General features: G+C 39.5%; 1 protein-coding gene across 3 annotated transcripts in view; it reads left to right on the forward strand.

Annotated features, from left to right (window-relative positions):
- The window catches only part of LOC126258990 (leukocyte tyrosine kinase receptor-like), a 717,375-nt gene that overhangs the window by 615,299 nt on the left and 81,319 nt on the right, over positions 1 to 20,757 (forward strand). For all 3 annotated transcript variants that reach the window (XM_049955685.1, XM_049955687.1, XM_049955688.1), the window contains exons 18-20: positions 6,873 to 7,068; positions 7,170 to 7,260; positions 11,831 to 12,025. In XM_049955685.1, coding sequence (XP_049811642.1) covers positions 6,873 to 7,068; positions 7,170 to 7,260; positions 11,831 to 12,025 — 482 coding nt within the window. The remainder of the gene's footprint in view (positions 1 to 6,872; positions 7,069 to 7,169; positions 7,261 to 11,830; positions 12,026 to 20,757) is intronic.

Below are 20,757 nucleotides of genomic sequence, written 5' to 3' on the forward strand. Positions count from 1 at the left end.
GGAGGTAAGACAGAGGGCAGGGAGGGGGGGGGGGGGATAGCAAAAAAGGAGAAAAATAAAAAGACTGGCTGTGAATGGTGGAATGAGGGCTCTATAGTGCTTCAGTGGGAACAGGAAGGCTGGATAGGTGAAGACGATGACTAACAAAGGTTGAGGCCAGGAGGATTACAGGAATGTAGGATATATTGCAGGGAAAATTCTCACCTGCACAATTTAGAAAAGTTGGTGTTGGTGGGAAGGATCCATCTGGCACAGGCTGTGAAGCAGTCGTTGAAATGAGGGACGTCGTGTTTGGCAATGTGCTAAGCAACAGGGTGGTCCAGTTGTTTCTTGGCCACAGTTTTTCGGTGGCCCTTCATGTGGACAGACAGCTTGTTGATTCTCATGCCCACATAGAATGCAGCACAGTGGTTGCAGCTTAGCTTGTAGTTCACATGACTGGTTTCACAGGTAACCCTGTCTTTGAAGGGATAAGTGATGTTTGTGACCGGACTGGAGTAAATGTGATGGTGGCTGTATGGGACAGGTCTTGCATCTAGGTCTATTACAGGAGTCGAAGCCATGAGGTAAGTGGCTGGGAGCAGCGGTTGTGTAGAGATGGACGAGTATATTGTGTAGGTACGGAGGACAGCGGAATACCACTGTGGGAGGAGTGGGAAGGTAGCGGTTAGGACATAACTCCTTTCAGGGCACGACGAAGGGTAGTCAGAACCATGGTGGAGAATGTAATTCAGTTGCTCCAGTCCCGAGTGGTACTGAGTTATGAGGGTAATGCTCCCCTGTGGCTGGTTGGTGGGACATTGGGTGGTGGCACAGGAGATTTGTTTTTGTACAAGCTTGGGAGGATAATTATGGTCCGTGAAGGCTTCAGTGAGACCCTTGCTATATTTTAAGAGGGACCGCTCATCAGTGCAGATGCGATGACCATTGGTGGCTAGGCTGTATGGAAGGTTCAAATGGTTCAAATGGCTCTGAGCACTATGCGACTTAGCTTCTGAGGTCATCAATCGCCTAGAACTTAGAACTAATTAAACCTAACTAACCTAAGGACATCACACACATCCATGCCCAAGGCAGGATTCGAACTTGCGACCGTAGCGGTCGCTCGGTTCCAGACTAGTGCCTAGAACCGCACGGCCACTCTGGCTGGCTGCTGTATGGAAGGGACTTCTTGGTATGGAATGGGTGGCAGCTGGTGAAGTGGAGATATTGCTGGTGGTTAGTAGGTTCGATATGAGCAGAGATACTGATGTAGCCATCTTTGAGGTGGAGGCCAACATCTAGAAAGGTGGCTTGTTGGGTTGAGTAGGAGCTGGTGAAGCAAATGGGGGAGAAGTTGTTGAGGTTCTGGAGGAATGTGGATAGGTGTCCTCACCCTTGATCCAGATCACAAAGATGTCACCAATGAATCTGAACCAAGCGAGGGGTTTAGGATTCTGGGTGTATAGGAAGGATTCCTCTAGATGGCCCACGAAGAGGTTGGCATTAGATGTTGCCATGCAGGTGCCGATAGCCATATCTCAGATTTGTTTGTAGGTAATGCCTTCAAAGAAGAAGTAATTGAGGGTGAGGATATAGTTGGTAATGGCGACTAGGAAGGAGATTGATGGTTTGGGATCTGTCAACCTTTGGGAAAGGTAGTGTCCAATAGCAGTAAGATCATGGGCATTAAGAATGTTAGTGTAAAGATACGTGGCATCAATAGTGATGAGCAGTGCACTGTGTGGCAAAGGGACAGGAACTGTGGCGAGTAAGTGGAGGAAATGGTTGGTATCTTTTATATAGTAGGGTAGGTTCTGTGTAAAAGGTTGAAGGTGTTTGTTTATGAGAGCAGAGAGTCTCTCAGTGGGGTCACATTAACTGGGCACAATGGCATGTCCTCAGTGGTTGGGTTTATGGACTTTAGGAAGCATGTAGAGGGTAGGAGTGTGGAGAATGGTAGGTGTGAGCAGAGAGATGGACTCCAGAGAGAAGTTCTGGGACAGGCCTAAGGATTTGAGGAGTGACTGAGGATACTGCTGGATTTCTGGAGCTTGTGTAGTTCACATTGAATTATGTTATGAAGAACTCCCTAAGAAACTGAAACTTTTTATTTCTCTTTTTATACCTATAACTGTAATTTGTGAGCAGCGTAAATACCAGCTCAACCATATATAGTTGTGTCTCACTGCCTGCCCCATAACTTCAGTGTAACAGTACATCGTTAAACCTCTTCTAAATCCCATACTCACATTTAAAAGGTTTGTAGTTTAAATATCCAACCATATATGTATAGATTTTCAATGGTTTCTCTGAACAAGGTGACGAAATGCTGAGGAAGTTGCTTTGAAAAGGATGTGGTCACTTTCCTTTCCATTCTAAACTTGCAGTCTTATCTCCAGTAGGACATAAACCCTAATATTTCTACCTTTTCTTCTTTCCAAGCAGCTCAAAATCTCCCCTGCATGCTGTGCTAGATCAGCATTGCCGAGAAAAAGTACCTGTCATAGAAGATGGTAGTCTCACAGAAAAATTACATGTGGCGTATCTGATTTACATTTCTAAATGGTTTGTGTGTGTGTGTTTGTGTGTGTGTATGCATGCCCACGCACACACACACACACACACACACACACACACATCTGTTTGTTTGTTTGTTTTGTTTAGTCCCACTCCATCATTTGCTTCTCTGCAAATTGAAACAGCTGTTACAATTTTTTTCCTATTGATTTTGTGAGTAGCGACATTCACAGCTGCCCCAACAAATATATTTTCCATCATTTTATAAACTCTCATTAAGTGAAATACAAGCTCAGCATGTATTTTAGACAGATTATGGTCTAGAATAATATGTAGCTTTAGTACATCATCATGTCAGCTCATAGATGTTAAACTACCATTAAAAGTAGTAATTTTATTCTGTCTTATGTATATGATATTTGTCTTTCCATTTCAAGCATAAAAGATCTGTTCTGTAACAAAATAGCATTTTTCTTTTCAGTAGTTTTTGATTTAGTATGCCTCTATGTGAATCTGTTCTGTCCACCATAACTGTTCCAACTCCCAATGTATTTATTTCCTGTGGTCTCTCAAGGACTGCAGAACTTCAATGGAATTTATGTGTTTAGGTTACATGTTGTTCCCCAAATGAGAACATAGCACCAGGAGCAGGAACTTGATATAAATGTAATTTCTTTTTTCTCCAGTATAAATATCAGCACTGCACATGTAAACTATTTTATCACTCATTACAACTTGGAGTTTCTTCCCTATAATTTCAATTTTTTTCATATAAGCACGTAATCAAATTCTCCTTCAAGTAGGACAGGTCATTTAAAGTCTCATTCAATAATTAATAAATATTTATTCACATCTTTCTATGAAAAATCCCTTCCAGTTCTCATTTAATGCAAGAGGTCATGGCCTGGTTTTTGTTCAGGTATCTACAGCACATTGCTGTTCATATGCTGTAACTTGAAATTAGCAAAAAATTATTAATTCCACTACATTCGTTCCTCATGATCTGTAGAACCCATCAAGGAGGGGAGAACCTACACAGATGGAACAAGTCAACCTTTTGACATAAACTGTGAAACTAATGATAAAACAAACTCAGGACATGTATGTGAGTTCCCCCACCCCAGATGAGACACCCCTGAATTCCAAGGAAAACGTTTTTTCAGATATTCTTTCAATGTAATGCAATATTCTTCAGAGATATTGAGATCACCATCATTACCCTCAATTTGCCTTCCAGGTTACTATATTAAAGCAGCCCTCTTATCAAGATATTTTATACAGTTTTCTCAACTAAAGAAAGGTGTTTCTACCAATGCTGGTGTTATACAATGTGGTCATGTCTAAAACCAATGAAGTCAATGTGCCGAAAAATTCACCAGATTTGTACTGAAATTCGTGTCCCCTTCCCTCCCACTTTTCTTCTTATGCTCTGATGAACTGTACACATTATAGCTGTCTTAAAGACATCAAACAATTCTTAGGCAGTGTGAACACCTTCAAATTATCTCTGAATGGAACTGATAACTGTCAGAAGGAAATTGTTCCTCTGGTAGTCACACCAAATTAGCTTTCCTGTAAACCCCATTCCCTGTAAAATGAATAAGCTGGAAAAAAAGTTTCTGTCTGTTATCTTACTCAATGAAGTTTTGAAACATGAAAGAGTCTGAGTTACATATGTTTGTAAAGATGAGTTACAAATGAAACTAACAGAGACTCACCCCAATTTATTGACAACAGGAAAGATACACTGTGTGATCAAACGTATCCAGACACCTCCAAAAACATATGTTTTTCATATTATGTGCATTGTGCTGCCACATACTGCCAGGTACTCCATATCAGCGACCTCAGTAGTCATTAGATATCATGAGAGAGCGGAATGGGGCACTCTGCGGAACTCACGGACTTCGAACTTGGCCAGGTGATTGGGTGTCACCTGTGTCATACATTAGTACACGAGATTTCCACACTCCTAAACATCCCTAGGTCTACTGTTTCCAATGTGGTAGTGAAGGGGAAACATGAAGGGGCACGTACAGCACAAAAGCGTACAGGTCGATCTTGTCTGTTGACTGACAGAGACTACCGACAGTTGAAGAGGGTTGTAATACGTAATAGGCAGACATGTATCCAGACCATCACACAGAAATTCCAAACTGCATCAGGATTCACTGCAAGTTCTATGACAGTTAGGCTGAAAGTGAGAAAACATGGATTTCATGGTCGAGCGACTGCTCATAAGCCACACATCATGCGTGTAAATGCCAAACGACGCCTCACTTGGTGTAAGAAGTGTAAACATTGGACGATTGAATGGTGGGAAAAATGTTGTGTGGAGTGGCAAATCACAGCACACAGTGTGGCGATCCAATGGCAGGGTGAACATCATCTGCCAGCGTGTGTAGTGCCAACAGTAAAATTTGGAGGCGGTGGTGTTATGCTGTGATCATGTTTTTCATGGAGAGGGCTTGCACCTCTCATTGTTTTGCATGGGACTATCACAGCACAGGTGTACATTGATGTTTTAAGCACCTTCTTGCTTCCCACTGTTGAAGAGCAATTCGGGGATGGCGACTGTACCTTTAAAAATGATCGAGAGCACCTGTTCATAATTCACGGCCTGTGGCACACCTTTGGGATGTTTTGGAACGCCGACTTCATGCCAGTCCTCACCGACTGACAATGATACCTCTCCTCAGTGCTGCACTCCATGAAGAATGGGCTGCCATTCCTCAATAAATTTTCCAGCACCTGATTGAACGTAGGCCTGCGAGAGTGGAAGCTGTCATCAAGGCTAAGCTTGGGCCAACATGAGACCGAATTCCAGCATTACTGATTGAGGGCGCCATGAACTTGTAAGTCATTTTCAGCCAGGTGTCCAGATACTTTTGATCACGTAGTGTATACAGAATGCTACTTGGAGACAGTGCAAGCTATTTGTAGTCCATTCTCCAAAGCAAAGTCCAGTTCACAGTGTATCAAAGTTCTGCACATCCAGATTCCACACACAATATTAGCACCTGAGCAAAACTTCAAGCACAGTTGCCATGCACACCACAAATCACATCACATCTGACTCAGACCAGCCCTGAGCTGGCTCATATGTCAAATTCCGGCATGGTACCATCAGAGGGCATTCCAACAACAAATGCCTTCTGGTTTGTGGCGTTATTGCAGTGAGCCATAAATGTTCCACCAGCTATTGGATTTCCATAGTGCACTAGCTACTCGGTTTCCATAGTGACATGAGATGGCGCCAATACATATACGCTAGAATCAGAGTTGGTGCCTGCGTTTTAGTGAACAGTTGTTAATGAAGTCCGTACAGTTTAGCATCACTAGTAAACTGTGTGGCAAGAGTTACAGATTCATAAGCTGCAAACTTTATGCTATTGAGAGGACGTCATAAACCCTTAATAATATGATGTCTGTGGTAGCCATATCTATTGAAAAAATATCCATAATACTATTGTCTATACCTAAATTTTGTTGGTTTTTTCAATCAGTGTCTTGTAATACTAAATTCTTAAAAACAAAGGGTTCACTAAAATTCTGCTCTCTTTGCTCAGTTTGCAGATCTCAGTATAATCTGATGGCAGATAGTTAGGTTGGAATTTGTATTACAAGACACTGTTCTTTGAAGGCCACATTCATACTTTTCTTCCCACACACAAAAATTGTTCTGTTTCAGCAGCAGTAGTTCGGTAAGCTAACTGCTGGTCAAGTTATTAACTGCACACTTCCATATTTGTTATGTCCACCCCAATATGTGAGAGGTCAGCACAACATTCAGTGACACCAAGGGGCCCAGGTTTGATTCCTGGCTGGGTTGGAGATTTTCTCTGCTCAGGGACTGGGTGTTGTGTTGTCCTCATTATCATTTAATCATCATCAGTGGAAGGCAATGGGAAACCACCACTGGAATCACTTCCCTAGACGCGCATGTGGTGGACCTTTCTGACGAGGCTTCCCCCATGACAAGACCTGCCGTAAGGCAAACACAAAGTTTTTTATATTTGTTGTGATGACACGTTCTTGTTACATGCATATAATACACTCTGTTATAATGGAAACATTATATGAACTAAAAATGGTATTTTCACTTCATTAATTTAAATTTGCTGTTTACACTAAATCTCTGTTTGTTTGTGCTGAGCTGCTCATCCCATTCTGACTGCTAATCATTCAGTGTGATGCATGTCTTATCGCATTGTATCACTAGTCGGTAATGGGCTTGTATTTCATTTTAGCTGCATAATGCCATGTCCATTTTTTGCTTGAAATAAGTTCATTTGTATAGTAATGTAACCCGTCTAATGGTTTAATGGATGTCTTTCAAACACATTTCCTTAGTGTTTTTATTTATTTTTCAGACAATCGTTATCAGAAAAGAAAGGAAGCAGTGATGAGGCAGCAAGTACTCAGTGGTCCAGATCTTCAGCTAAATCGGTTGCGAGAAGCATCAGACAGTCTGATGACAGAATATAATCCAAATTATGAATTTGGTGGAGGAACATATACTGTTAATGATCTAAAAGATATACCAAGGGATCATTTACGGTTAATTAAGTATGTATATATTTACAATTACCAGAATGAGCTTTTAATATGTATGTGAGAAGTTGTCAAAAAATAGTAAGTAATTATGAAAATTACAATTCTGTACATAGGGCTCTGGGTCAAGGAGCATTTGGTGAAGTGTACCAGGGATTCTATAAACATCGCAGTGGTGATGCCGTTGAGATGCCTGTTGCAGTGAAGGTATGCCCTGCATTACCTTGCTTGTTGCAAAACATTAATATTTTGCACTACATGTGAATATATAACGATGACAATAAAACCTCTGCTCCTCAGAATGTTTTACTATATAAAATATGCATGATGAAGACTTTGTTATTTGAGGTGCAGAATCTTTGCTTTAGATAGCTCAGAGATGTGCAAGTTTGGTGTGAATGTATAGCTCATAGTTATTTGACATTTGAATGATAGATGTTCCAATCACTACACATTGATGATTAATGTAGATTAAATTTTGCTGTGGGACTCAAACTGTTTCAGACGTTTTTTCACTGATTTACATGCTGTACCATTTATATTTTTGCTGCCAGAAAACCATTCTCTTTAAAGCAGCACTAGACTAATTGCGTAAGCCATGATGAATTCAAACTGTCATAAAGTTCTTTCGGGTTCAGTAGCATCTCTGCAGTTGTGAAACATTGCACTCTTATATTATCTCTTCCCTTGCCTCTTGATTCAAGATGCTGTTGCAGTTGTTTGTTAATGAAATGTAGTGTAACTGTATAGAGATTATCATACACAGTAGTGCAACACATGTAAATAATATACAGGTGTACCAAAGTTGGGTGAACTTTTCCCAATCTAGTCAGTGTTACATTGGAATAGCTGGGTATTGCTGACTCATTTCATTGAGTCTGGGAGTAATAAAACTACCATACGAAATATCTTGGTACATTGGCTGATGAAATGGTTTCCAAAAGACCAGATTGTCAAAGGATAACTGAATAGATGCTCTATAGCTATGTTTGGTTTTGTCATCGAGGGAGCACGTGATGTAAAAATATGGGCAAATCTGAAAATACTTATGAGAATGGTGTATGTTTGGAATATATATTTGCACTGTGGTATGAAGATGACCATGATTCAGGAGTAAATACATTGGTGTGAGATTTAGTAAAGAATCAGGCCCTCTTAGCACACCTGTAGGCATTGCACTGTTGAAGTAAATGCAATTGATGGATTCATTATGATGTTACTGAAAAGTAATAATTTTACTTTTGTGCCAGTAAGTAGAAAGTGTGAGTACACACACTATCTTAATTAGAAATATCTGGACACCCCTACATATTGTAGAACTGGCTACTAGAGATTGTGAGAGGCAGCCCAACTGTATAAAAGGAGGCAGAGAGCATTGAGTCGTCAGTAGAGAAGAAATAACACCAGAATGATTGTGTCATAACAGCTCAGTGACTTCAAATGTGGACTGGTAATTGGATGTTACCTGAATAACAAATTCACCAGAAACATTTCAATGCTTATAAAACAGTCCAGGTTGACTTTTGGTGATGTGATTTTGAAGTGAAAATGTGAAGGAACAGCCATAGCTAAATCAAGAGCTGGCAGACCTCGTGCACTGACACAGGGACCGCCAAGCATTGCAGAGACTGGCTAAAAATTATTACTTGGAATCAGTGTAAGAAATCATTGTGAGTTTCAAAGTGCTACCAGCAGTCCAGTTAGCATAATGTCAATACTATAAAGTTGAAAAGAATGGGGTACAATGATTGAGAAGCTCCTCATAACTGATACAGTTCTGTATCAAGAGGTGGTGTAAAGAGCAATGCCACTGGACAGTGGAGACTAGAAACAAGTAATTTGGAGTGATGAATCATGGCACATGCGGTGACAAACAGATGGAATGATTTGGGCTTGTTGAATGTATGGAGAATGGTACCTGCCATCACGTGTAGTGGTAGCAGTGAAGTATGGAGGAGATGGTGTTATGGTAAGGAGATGTTTTTCATGATTAAGGTGTGGTCCCCTTGGTTTGCTTAAGAAAATGGTAAATGTGGAAGAATGTGAACTCATTTTACAGCATTGCATAGTGCATACAGTTGAGGACATTTGGGAGTTGATGTTGTAAAGCAGCATCAGTGAGGCAACACTTAGTGGACAATAACAATCTTGAAATGGACTGGTCTGCCCAGAATCTTGACTTGTAGCCACCTTGGAACAGCTTTGAGATGAATTAGAAGTAATTTCTCTCCAACCTCCAACATCACTATCTCCTCAAATTTCAGCTCTTGAGGAAGAATGGACTGCCATTCCTCCATAGACAGTCAGAAACATCACTGAAAGTATCCCCAGGACAGTTCAAGCTGTCATTAAGATGAATAGTGGGCACACATCTTATTAATTTCCGTTATAAGAGACCAGGTACTTTTGATCAGATAAAGTATATTCGAATCAGACTTACTGGTCACAGCATAACTTATAAGTAGGTAAATGAAAGAAATCCAATCAAATACTGAAAAATCATGTACACATTTTCTCAATTTAACACCACTTTTTCTCAACATATACCAATCATACAAGGATGAATGAGGTATCGCTAGGAAGGTTTTTCGAACAGCTTCAGATATTGCATACCAATTTTGTGGCAAAACTTATTATTTGTGGAAAGTTTTAACATAAAAGCAACTTTTAATTGTCATAGGTAAAAGTGCATCATGACACCAAGTTCATATCTATATTTTATGAAGCTAATGTATTAATCTTATTTATTTATCATTCACTGAACTATGTAGTTGGTTTATCTTGTAATTGATCTGTTAGGAAACTTTTTGTTGTTATTGACTTTTGCATAAATATGTATTGTATCAATCTTGGATTATTATATTGTAGCTAATGACATTTGTCCAAGTTTATATTATTATTATTATGATTATTATTATTGTGTTAACACTGATGACACCGTGCATGCAAGTGTGCTCAAAGGTGGAATAAAACATTTGCGTTTGTATTGATAATCACGAATAGGACACTCCCTTTTCGTATTATCATATACCAAATACTGTTTTTTTAAGGTAATTAATAGATTTGTGTACGCATTGTCATAGATAATAACCATGACCAGCATGGTAGTCCATTGTCTCTGCTCATCATACAAGTTGACTTTTCTAAACAAATATACTTTCCAAAATGGCAAATATATTTTTCATTGTCACCTTGAATTTACCTATTGCCACTATGGCACAGGAGAGTAATTTCTGGTGGGTGCATCAAACAGTCAAAGAAACTGTGGTCTAATGTGCTTATGTAATTGAAAGTGTTTGTCGAGTTAAAGTTATAGGTTATTTGGCCCTACAGACAGTCCCTGACTTGTGCCAGTTGTACAAGCTGGAACAAATATTCCTACTACAAAAGAGATTTTGGACGGTTGGAAATGTATGTACAAGGATATATCGTAAATTCTTGATTATTATTTTGCATCGTTCGGTTCATATTTAGAGATATTTTCTCTTCATTCTCACAACTATCCTATAACAACATATATTCCAAGTACTAGTATTATTTAAAACTATAAAAGTGTAAAAGTTTGGCATGGGTCTCCTGGTTTAATTTGTAATTACGTAAAGCCACTACAGTAATTTTTAAGATGTGGTTTTATGCCAAATGTCATATCAAAATACTCAAAGGTGGTATGCATATGTCTCAGTCACAGTAACATTTTCAGTAATAAACACAACACCGTGTGTTGTACAACACTGACATCACAACTAAAAAAACCTCAACACTAATGTTCTAAACACATTTGCTATTTACGTTCTTAGTATTTGGCAGTTGACAGTGAACAAATTCTGTAATAAAATAGGAATAATGGTAGTAGTAGCCATTTTTTATCCAGCAAATAATTGACATCAATCTTTGTCCTTTGTTTACTGAATATTCTAACAGTACAGTATGTCTATGTGAGGATGCAAAGTATTGTACTTACTTCTCAAATTTGTTTAATATTTGATGTCATCTTCATTCTGGTTGCATCAGTCTTTTCATCTGTATATGAATCCAAGCTCAGGTTACATAATTCATTGCTTCCTTTCTTAAAAACTTTTTGATAGATGCATTTACCAGTTCATCATACCGAGCTAATTTTGTATTCAACACCACCTGTACCCGATGGCAATAAAATGAAGTATGTCCTAAAATATTTGTGGTAGCTTCAGCAACCATTACTCATTTAAACTTTTCTGGAATTAAATGATTGGTCTTTCAGTGGAATTTATTTGTTATTTATTCTGAGAGTTTAGAATTAGGATGGTTGCAAGATTTCGAGTTCAGGTGTGGGTTTAATTAGATATCTATAAAATGTGTATATGGTCATGTAAAACATGACAACTATAAAACAGTAAACCAACTACAGCAATAAAGAATGTTCATTTGATTAGAGACAGGTGACATCAGACTGAAATAAGCCCTTTGGCTTCATAGATAGGGAACATTAGTTTTGCTACAGTTTCCAAAATTTGTCATACATAATTTTTTATTTCTAAATGTACAATTATGTAAATGCCAATCAAAAGTGTAATTTCAATTATTTTGCTATAAGAAAACAGTAACACACATTTTCTCAAAATAATATGTTATCATTACTTTTTGAGAAACTCATAATTCATGGGAGTATTTGCAATTCATCTGTTTGTAGACTCTGGAGTAAGTAGTGTGTCAATATTATGTTGTCATATTTTGTAAGAATTTTAGGCCATTATGTAACTTTTGTCATCCTGTGTTCAAATTCTGTGTTATTTTTCAGACTTTACCAGAACTTTCGACAAGTCAAGCTGAAACAGATTTTCTGATGGAGGCTCTCATTATGAGCAAATTCAACCATCCAAATATTGTTCATTTTATTGGTGTTTGTTTTGATAAACATCCACGTTTCATAGTTTTGGAACTGTTGGCAGGAGGTGATCTCAAAACATTTTTGAGAGAATCTCGACCTAAACCAGTAAGTTTGTGTGGGACATATACAAACTAATAATAAACAAATATTAATTATTCATTTAATGTGACTGATATATTGCATTGACCAGAGAACTACTTTGCTTACTTTTAAGTATTGTGTTCTATTTTTTGATGCTGTCCAATATTCAGTGACTCCTTACATTACTGAGTTATGATTTTATACATTATGATGAAAGTATTTCAATATTTCATCCTGTATAGGTAGAACCTCTTGTTTTTTCACTTATTGCATCATTCTACACCGCTGCAATAACTCACTATTAATTAATTATTTCATTCATTCACTCATACACCATGTGCCGTAAACTGAGGAGAAAAGTAGCTACTTTGAAGAATAGCCACTGCTCCTCCTCTCACACTACTCAGCTGCTGTTTTAATCTAATACTTCAAGCAAATTGTTTATTATCAGGTGCCTGTTTACTGGTGTAGTCAGGATGTATCTAAGACAAATAAATGGAAAATCAGGATGGAGTGTAACAATATTATGAAAAGGATAGTTGCTGTTCACCGTATAGCTGAGATGCTGAGTCTGGCTTCAGCTGCCAGAGACTGTGTTCATGTGTGTGTGTGTGTGTGTATGTGTGTGTGTGTGTGTGTTTCGTCTATTTTTGACAAAGGCCTCGTTGGCCGAAAGCTCATTTTTGTTGTGCCTATCTGTGACTCAGCATCTCTGCTATATGGTGAGTTGCAAGTATCCTTTTCATAATGTTGTAACAAAAATAAATGTTAGAGTTCTACAGAATTTACATTCCAGAATCAAAGTATTTTGATAAGTTGTAGAAGGATTGACTAATGGAGCGTTCTCTTACTTTTTTTTTTTTAATATTTGTGGATTTTCAATTTCCTCCTTGAAGCCCACTGACAACCTTTTACAGTATTTTGCACCAGAGTGTAAAATTCCATTCTGAACCCTTAAGAGGAATGATAGTCTATCTGAAAATTATTTATACTTTTAATATTTTCTTTTGAATTGCAGAGTTCATCTTAATTTTAGTCTTTTTACTAACCATAAATATCATATATTGGCATATAAGCATAAGAATCCTTATGTTGACGAAGAGTCTTCTGCAAGAGTATTTATATTAGAAAAGGAACACAGTTCAAATGAAGACATGACCTCAGTACAGTAAGTGAAGACAAACACTTTGAAATATCAGCTATTGAATTAACAGGGCTTGATATCGCCAAGAAATTAATAATTTTGTGTGTGTATAGATCTCCCAGTGGTAGTGTTGGTACGTTTCTCTATAAATTAACAGAAGTTCTAGATAAAGTCTCAAGTACAAAGGTCAACGTAATTCTGTGTGGGGACATTATCATCAACACTAATATCATAAATGAATCCAGCATCACCTTCATAAACATCCTTCAAAGTTTTGGCATGTCCCTATTGATCAATAGTACAAGTGTTACTACAATGACTGCATCAGTAATTGACCATGTGGCCACAAATATGGACAGGGAAAAATGTGATGTACCTGTAAAAGCTCTCAGACTATCAGACCATCACTGTCAAATAACAACAGTAAAATCTGGCATTGAATCATGCCCTAAACTACAAGCCTACAAACGACATCTATCAGAAATCAAAATAAAAGATTTTTCAAAAGAACTAGAAAAATAAAGCTGGGATGAAGTGTATAAGGAAACCGATGTGAATACCAAATTCTCTAAATTCTCCACATTGTTTAAATTGAACTTTGAAAAGGCATTTCCAAAAGTATGCATGTATGTATCAACGTCTCACAAAAACGGATGGATAACAGCAGGTATTAAGAAGTCCTCCCAAACACTTAAACACCTCAGTTCCATGAAAAAGATTCACAGTGATCCAGAATTCTTAAATTTCTATCACAGATACAAAAAGATCTATAGGAAGGTGCTGATTGCTGCAGAAAAAAATCATTTAATGACAAAATAATATATAATGTAGAAAGTAAAAGCAAAGCAGTCTGGGATGTTATAAAAAAGGAAACAGGAAGAGGCAAACAATCGCAGAATAACATACTGCTAAGGGATGGGGATAAGGTCATAAATGATCCACAACACTTAGCAAACTATGTAAACGAGCATTTTTTCAAGTATTGCAGAGAAGTTACAGCAAAAATTGTTGTGGCGTAAAAAGCTAGCTACGCCACACTGAGAAGGAAGCCGAAAGACACGCGTACACACACGCCGACTGGTGTCAAGTCTGGAACAGGATAAGTTATGACTGCTATAAAGAAAATACGTAGCTTTGGAATATACTTAACTTTTAATCACTCCTTGTGGTACATCTCTCTTGACTATACAAATGAGACTCGTAAGATACATGCACTGTTACAATTGGCGCCTTGCTAAGTCGTAGCCATTAACTTAGCTGAAGGCTATTCTAACTGTCTCTCGGCAAATGAGAGCAAAGGCTTCGTCAGTGTAGTCGCTAGCAACGTCATCGTACAACTGGGGCTAGTTCTCGTACGTCTCTCGAGACCTGCCGTGTGGTGGCGCTTGGTCTGCGATCACACAGTGGCGACACGCGGGTCCGACATGTACTAATGGACCGCGGCCGATTTAAGCTACCACCTAGAAAGTGTGGTGTCTGGCGGTGACACCACATTCCTCCCCCGCAAATTGGCGGACGGTCGTGTGATAAGGCTTCTGCCCGCCGTGGGGAGGACCCCATGTTGACGTATGCGACGAGGTGGGGAGCCTAACAACAGGCGAGGCTGTGCCACCCGCACCCTGCCATTCGGTCCGAGGGGAGCTAGGAAACGCCTGAAAACCTAGTCCAGGGTGCACGTCAACTTGCGGTTTATGCGCCCGTAATGAGACAGGAGGGGCCGAAGGGTCGACCTCCATTGCGTCGGGGTATCCGACGCGCGACGACATCTGGTCCGGAGCGGGCAAGAGTTCCATGGTGGAGGACAGCCGGTCACGGGAAGCGAGCGGCGGCGCGTGACCCAGGGAGGCGCCAGGCGGTTGCAGCGACGCGTCCACTGCGGGCGGCACCGGCGGGAGCACAGGCGGCGGCGGCGGCGCGTCGCCATGAGGCAAAATGGAAGGCAGCGTCGGTAACACCTGGGGATGAGGCGAGCCAGTAGATGGGTCCCCAGGGCGCTGACCGGACGGCACCGTCGCTGAAAGCAGACGGGGAGCGGCAGAACCCAGGCGACGACAGAGGCGCAGCTGATTGAGATGCCGACGCACCTCACCAGAGGCCCCCAAAACCAAATACATCACGCGGCCGAGGCAGCGAAGAATGCGCCCTGCGAGCCAACGCCGTGAACCGCGATAGTTGCGATAGATGACAATGTCGCCAGGAGCAAAAGCAGGAGTCTGCCGCTGAACAGGAACCGAATGCGGCGGATGCAGCAAAGACATCAAGGTTCGATGAGGACGACCGTGGAGCAACTCAGCCGGCGAGCGACCATCGCGGGGCTGAGAGCGATATGAAGACAAAAAGAGCAATAACGCGTCCTCCCGAGAATGCGACTCTTTCAACTTCAACATCTGTGACTTGAAAGTCCGGACCAACCGTTCAGCGGCACCATTTGACTGAGGCGAAAACGGTGCGGATGTCAGATGTTGAACATCCAATAAGGCCTGCGTCTGCTGATTCTGCAAGCGATAAAATTCGGACAGTACATCTGGAGATTGTGGCGAAGCCATGACACAAGCAAATTAGAGCAAAGCAAGTAAAAAGAACATGATCCTTTAATCCTCGTCGTCAATCTGTTGTGGCGTAACAAGCTAGCTACGCCACACTGAGAAGGAAGCCGAAAGACACGCATACACACACGCCGACTGGCGTCAAGTCTGGCACAGGATAAGTTATGACTGCTATAAAGAAAATACGTAGCTTTGGAATATACTTAACTTTTAATCACTCCTTGTGGTACATCTCTCTTGACTATACAAATGAGACTCGTAAGATACATGCACTGTTACAATTGGCGCCTTGCTAAGTCGTAGCCATTAACTTAGCTGAAGGCTATTCTAACTGTCTCTCGGCAAATGAGAGCAAAGGCTTCCTCAGTGTAGTCACTAGCAACGTCGTCGTACAACTGGGGCTAGTTCTCGTACGTCTCTCGAGACCTGCCGTGTGGTGGCGCTCGGTCTGCGATCACACAGTGGCGACATGTGGGTCCGACATGTACTAATGGACCGTGGCCGATTTAAGCTACCACCTAGCAAGTGTGGTGTCTGGCGGTGACACCACAAAAATTCCCCAAAACAAATATAACACCTGTAAATAATGTTGCACTAAATACAATGATTTTACTTCCAACCACAGAGAATTAAGTCAATAAAACTGTTCAAAAACTAAAAAATCAGAAGTCAGTAGGCTTAGATGAAGTACCAGTGTGTATACTGAAACAATGCATAGGAATTATACAAGGCCCCTTAACAAATGTAATAAAAGAATCCTTCACATCAGGGACATTTTCAGAGCAGTTAAAACATGCAAGAGTTGTACCTTTGCTCAAGAAAGGTAATGCAGAAGACATAGAAAATTACCGGCCCATTTCCCTGCTGTCAACATTCACGAAAATAATAGAAGCAATTATGAAAGACAGGTTACCTGAATAAATACAATCTTTTAAGCGTATCATAGTCTGGTTTCAGAAGTGGAAAAAAAAGGAGGCAGCCATAGAAGAATTCACAAAAGTTGTGCTTGATGCTCTTGATAAAGATGAGTGTGTCACAGGCATATTTTTGTATCTTTATAAGGCATTTGATACAGTTGACCACAAGATTCTATTAAACAAATTAGAAGCATTAGGAATAAGAGGGGTAGCTAATGACTGGTTTTGATCATACCTAGCAGATAGGGTACAAAGAGTAGAGGTAACAGGTACTTCAAATAGATCTAAACAAGTAGTAAAACACTTATCAGAACTAAAATACATTAATATAGGGGTTCCACAAGGTAGCATATTAGGACCAATACTGTTCCTGATATACATCAATGACTTTCCCACGAGTGTTACTCATGGTGAAAAAATTCTCTTTGCTGATGACAGCAATGTTATAGTCACTGAGAAAACAAGAGAACTCCTTGCCGAGAAAGCAAATGAAACTCTGAAGGAAGTTTATGATTGGTCAATAAGCAATAAAGTGTCATTGAACATAAAGAAAACTAATGCCATGACTTTCAATTTGAAGAGGAAAAATGTCAATGTTAAATTAAATGTAGATGGCACCTCTATAGACTGTGTAACAAATGCAGAATTTCTAGGAATGAATGTTGATTCTCAGTTGAAGTGGTGTGAACACACGAAGATACTTGCAGACAGAATGTCATCAGCATGTTATGCCCTTAGAGTCCTATCATCAGTGTGTAACATGCAGTGTCTTTTAGTTACGTATTATTCATATGTACACTCAATTATTAGCTACGGCTTTTTTTTTTTTTTTTTTTTTTTTGGGGGGGGGGGGGGGTGTCAAATGCACAAAACATGAACTCAATTTTCAAACTCCAGAAAAGAGCCATAAGAATAATAACCAAAAATACTAGTCGAGCTCATTGTAAAGATCTGTTCAAAACACTGGGGATTTTAACTGCTCCATGTGGATACATTTACCAGTCAGTATACACATAAAAAATAATATTGGTAATTACTGCACAAACAGCTCTGTCCATGGCCATGCAACAAGAGATAGACTCAACTTACATTTTCCAAGAAAAAATAAACATAAAACTCAAAACAGCAGTTTCTACCAAGGAATAAAACTGTACAATAAATTACCAAAAGAGATTAAAGAAATTGCAAAAATACACTTATTTAAAAAGGCAGCTAAAAAGTACCTGTTATGCAATACATTACTTAGATAAAACAGAGTAGGGATTTGATAAAAAAATGTTGTACAAATAAATAATAATAATAATGAGTATAAAACATCCAACATTCCACATAATACCTTCACTTTACATTTGTTTTTCCTTCTTTTTCCTTTCTAGAAATACTTACCACCCCCAAGCTATGCATAGCACAATACTAACACCTCTTCCTCTTTCTGAGCTCAACATCTCACTCATTATGGAGGGATGCTGACTCAGGTTTTCGGGATAGCAAATAGGAAGTTGCGGTACAGAAAATGGGCCAGAGAGGTGTGTGTGTGTGTGTGTGTGTGTGTGTGAGAGTGAGTGAGTTAGTGAAGTGTTATGAAACAATGTGTGTGTAGTGTGTGCAGTGACTGATAGTGAGATATGAGTGAACAGTGTGGCATTACATTAGTTTAATAAGTTATTTGTAAAAAAAGTATACCAGGAGTAAATCTAGTGATTATGTCTAACTAGAAGTCTGTAAATATATATGTATACAAATTAGCTTATTTTAAATTGATCTAAGCTTGTAAATACTTTGACATGTCCTATATCCTTGTAAAAAGAGATCTGCGGGTGAATGAAACTACTACTACTACTACTATTTACTGAAAGCAAAACCCACTTTCTTTATAGTGACATTTCAGCTTGACATTGGTTGGGAGACATTACTTGGACTTCTAATTTCTAGTGGCAGTGATGTCATGTGGAGGGTGGGATTAGCATTCACAAATGCAGGAAATTGGTGGATTTATGAGATGTCATTCCCCCCTCCCCACTACCCTCCCCCACTGGTCCATGATTGAGGGGCAAAAGGGTAATGGAGACCACTCCCAAAATCAGCTTTCCCCTTAGGAATAATGATTTCTTTGAAATTACTCCATCTCAAGCTCTCATTTCCAGGCACTACTCCTATTATAAACTACTCCTTTGTTAAAATTGGATACTGCACATGTAATTCCTACCACTTTTTTTGTTTTGGAATCTCAGTATGCCGATGCAATGGAAAGGATTTTCGTTTTCTCAAAGTAGATCTTGTGTGCTTCCCTAAGACTGTATTCTACCATCACTGATTTCTCATGGTTCCTGTACTTGAAGTGCTGTTACATTTAGTGCAGCATTTGGCAACAGTTTGAACTGTCTTCAGTTTTTACCTGACTATGGCAGCCTAGTAGTACTGCCAGTGGATAAGTAGAATATGGTTTTAATACTGTAGGCAACTATAAAGAAAGTCAGCGTTACTTGCTGATAGCACATATCGATTACTCAAGAGGGCTCTAACATCTACAGTCAGTAGCAAAATGTGGCAACTTTGGGCTTGCTGATGACATTGTTAATGGCCTTGTGTGACATGCTCTCAGGCCATTCATCAATGTCATCATGTCTTCCACTCACAAGTTGGTAAAACATCTGAAGAAAGATCCTGGAACCTAATGTCAGCCATCACATCACATCTGGAACTCTTATTCTTTTGTAAATCTCATCTACAGTTTTTGTGAAAATAATTAAATGGGTACAGTTAGCCCCAAGTGACATTATGGTGAGCCTAGATGTGGTTTCTTTATTTATGAAAGTATGATAGCAGATGCATTAGAACTTCCTGCTTGCTGTTTTCCACCTGGCATTACCCAACATTTTAAACATGTTTTGATGATCAGTTACTTTGTGTACAGTGGAAAATCTTACAAAATAACTGATAGTAGGGTTTTGTGCATTCTATTACCACCAGCTGTTGTTGTGATCTTCAGTCTAAAGACTGATTTGATGCAGCTCCCCATGCTATACTATCCTGTGCAAGCCTGTTCATCTCTGAACAACTACTGCAACATACATCTGCTTACTGTGTTCATCTCTCGGTCTTGCTTTATGATTTTTACCCCCCCCCCCCCCCCATACACACACACACACACACATGCACTTCTCTCCAATACTAATTTGGTGGTCTGTTGATGTCTCAGAATGTGTCCCTTCTTTTGACCAAGTTGTGCCATAAATTCCTTATCTCCCCAATTCTGTTCAGTACTTCCTCATTAGTGGCATGATCAACCCATCAAATCTTCAGCATTCTTCTGTAGCAACACATTTTGAAAGCTACTATGTTCTTTATCGCCCATGTTTCACTTCCATATATGGCTACACTCCAGACAAATACCTTCAGAAAAGACTTCCTAACACTTATTTATGTTCAGTGTTGACAAATGTCTCTTCTCTAGAAATGCTGTTCTTGTCGTTGCCAGTATACATTTTGTATCCTCTCTGCTTCAGCCATCATCAGTTATTTTGCTGCTCAAATAGCAAAACTCATCCACTGCTTTATGTGTCTCGTTTCCTAATCTGATTCCCTTAGCATCATCTGCTTTAATTCGACTGCATTCCATTATCCTTGTTTTGCTTTTGTTGATGTTCATCTTATATACTCCTTTCAAGACACTGTCCATTCCATTCAACCACTCTTCCATGTCCTTTGCTGTCTCTGACAGAAGTACAATGTCATCAACAAACCTCAAAGTTTTCATATCTTCTCTCTGAATTCAATTCCTGTTCCGAATTTTACTTTGGTTTCCTTTACTGCTTGTTCAATGTACATACTGAATAATGTCAGGGGTAGGCTACAACCCTATCTCACTTCCCTTTTAGCCACTACCCCCCTGTCATGCCCCTTGAGTCTTATAACTGCCACCTTGTTTCTGTACAAGTTGTAAATATCCTTTAGCTCCCTGTATTGCACCCCTGCTACTTTCAGAATTTCGAAGAGAGTATTCCAGTCAACTTTGTCAAAACCTTCCTCTACATCTACAAATGCTATAAATGTAGATTTGCCTCTCCTTGACCTATGTTGTAAGATAAGTCATAGGACTGCTATTGCCTTGCATTTTCCTACATTTCTGTGGAATTCAAATGTATCTTG

This window comes from Schistocerca nitens, chromosome 1 (assembly GCF_023898315.1).
Source record: "Schistocerca nitens isolate TAMUIC-IGC-003100 chromosome 1, iqSchNite1.1, whole genome shotgun sequence".
Classification (NCBI taxonomy): domain Eukaryota; kingdom Metazoa; phylum Arthropoda; class Insecta; order Orthoptera; family Acrididae; genus Schistocerca; species Schistocerca nitens.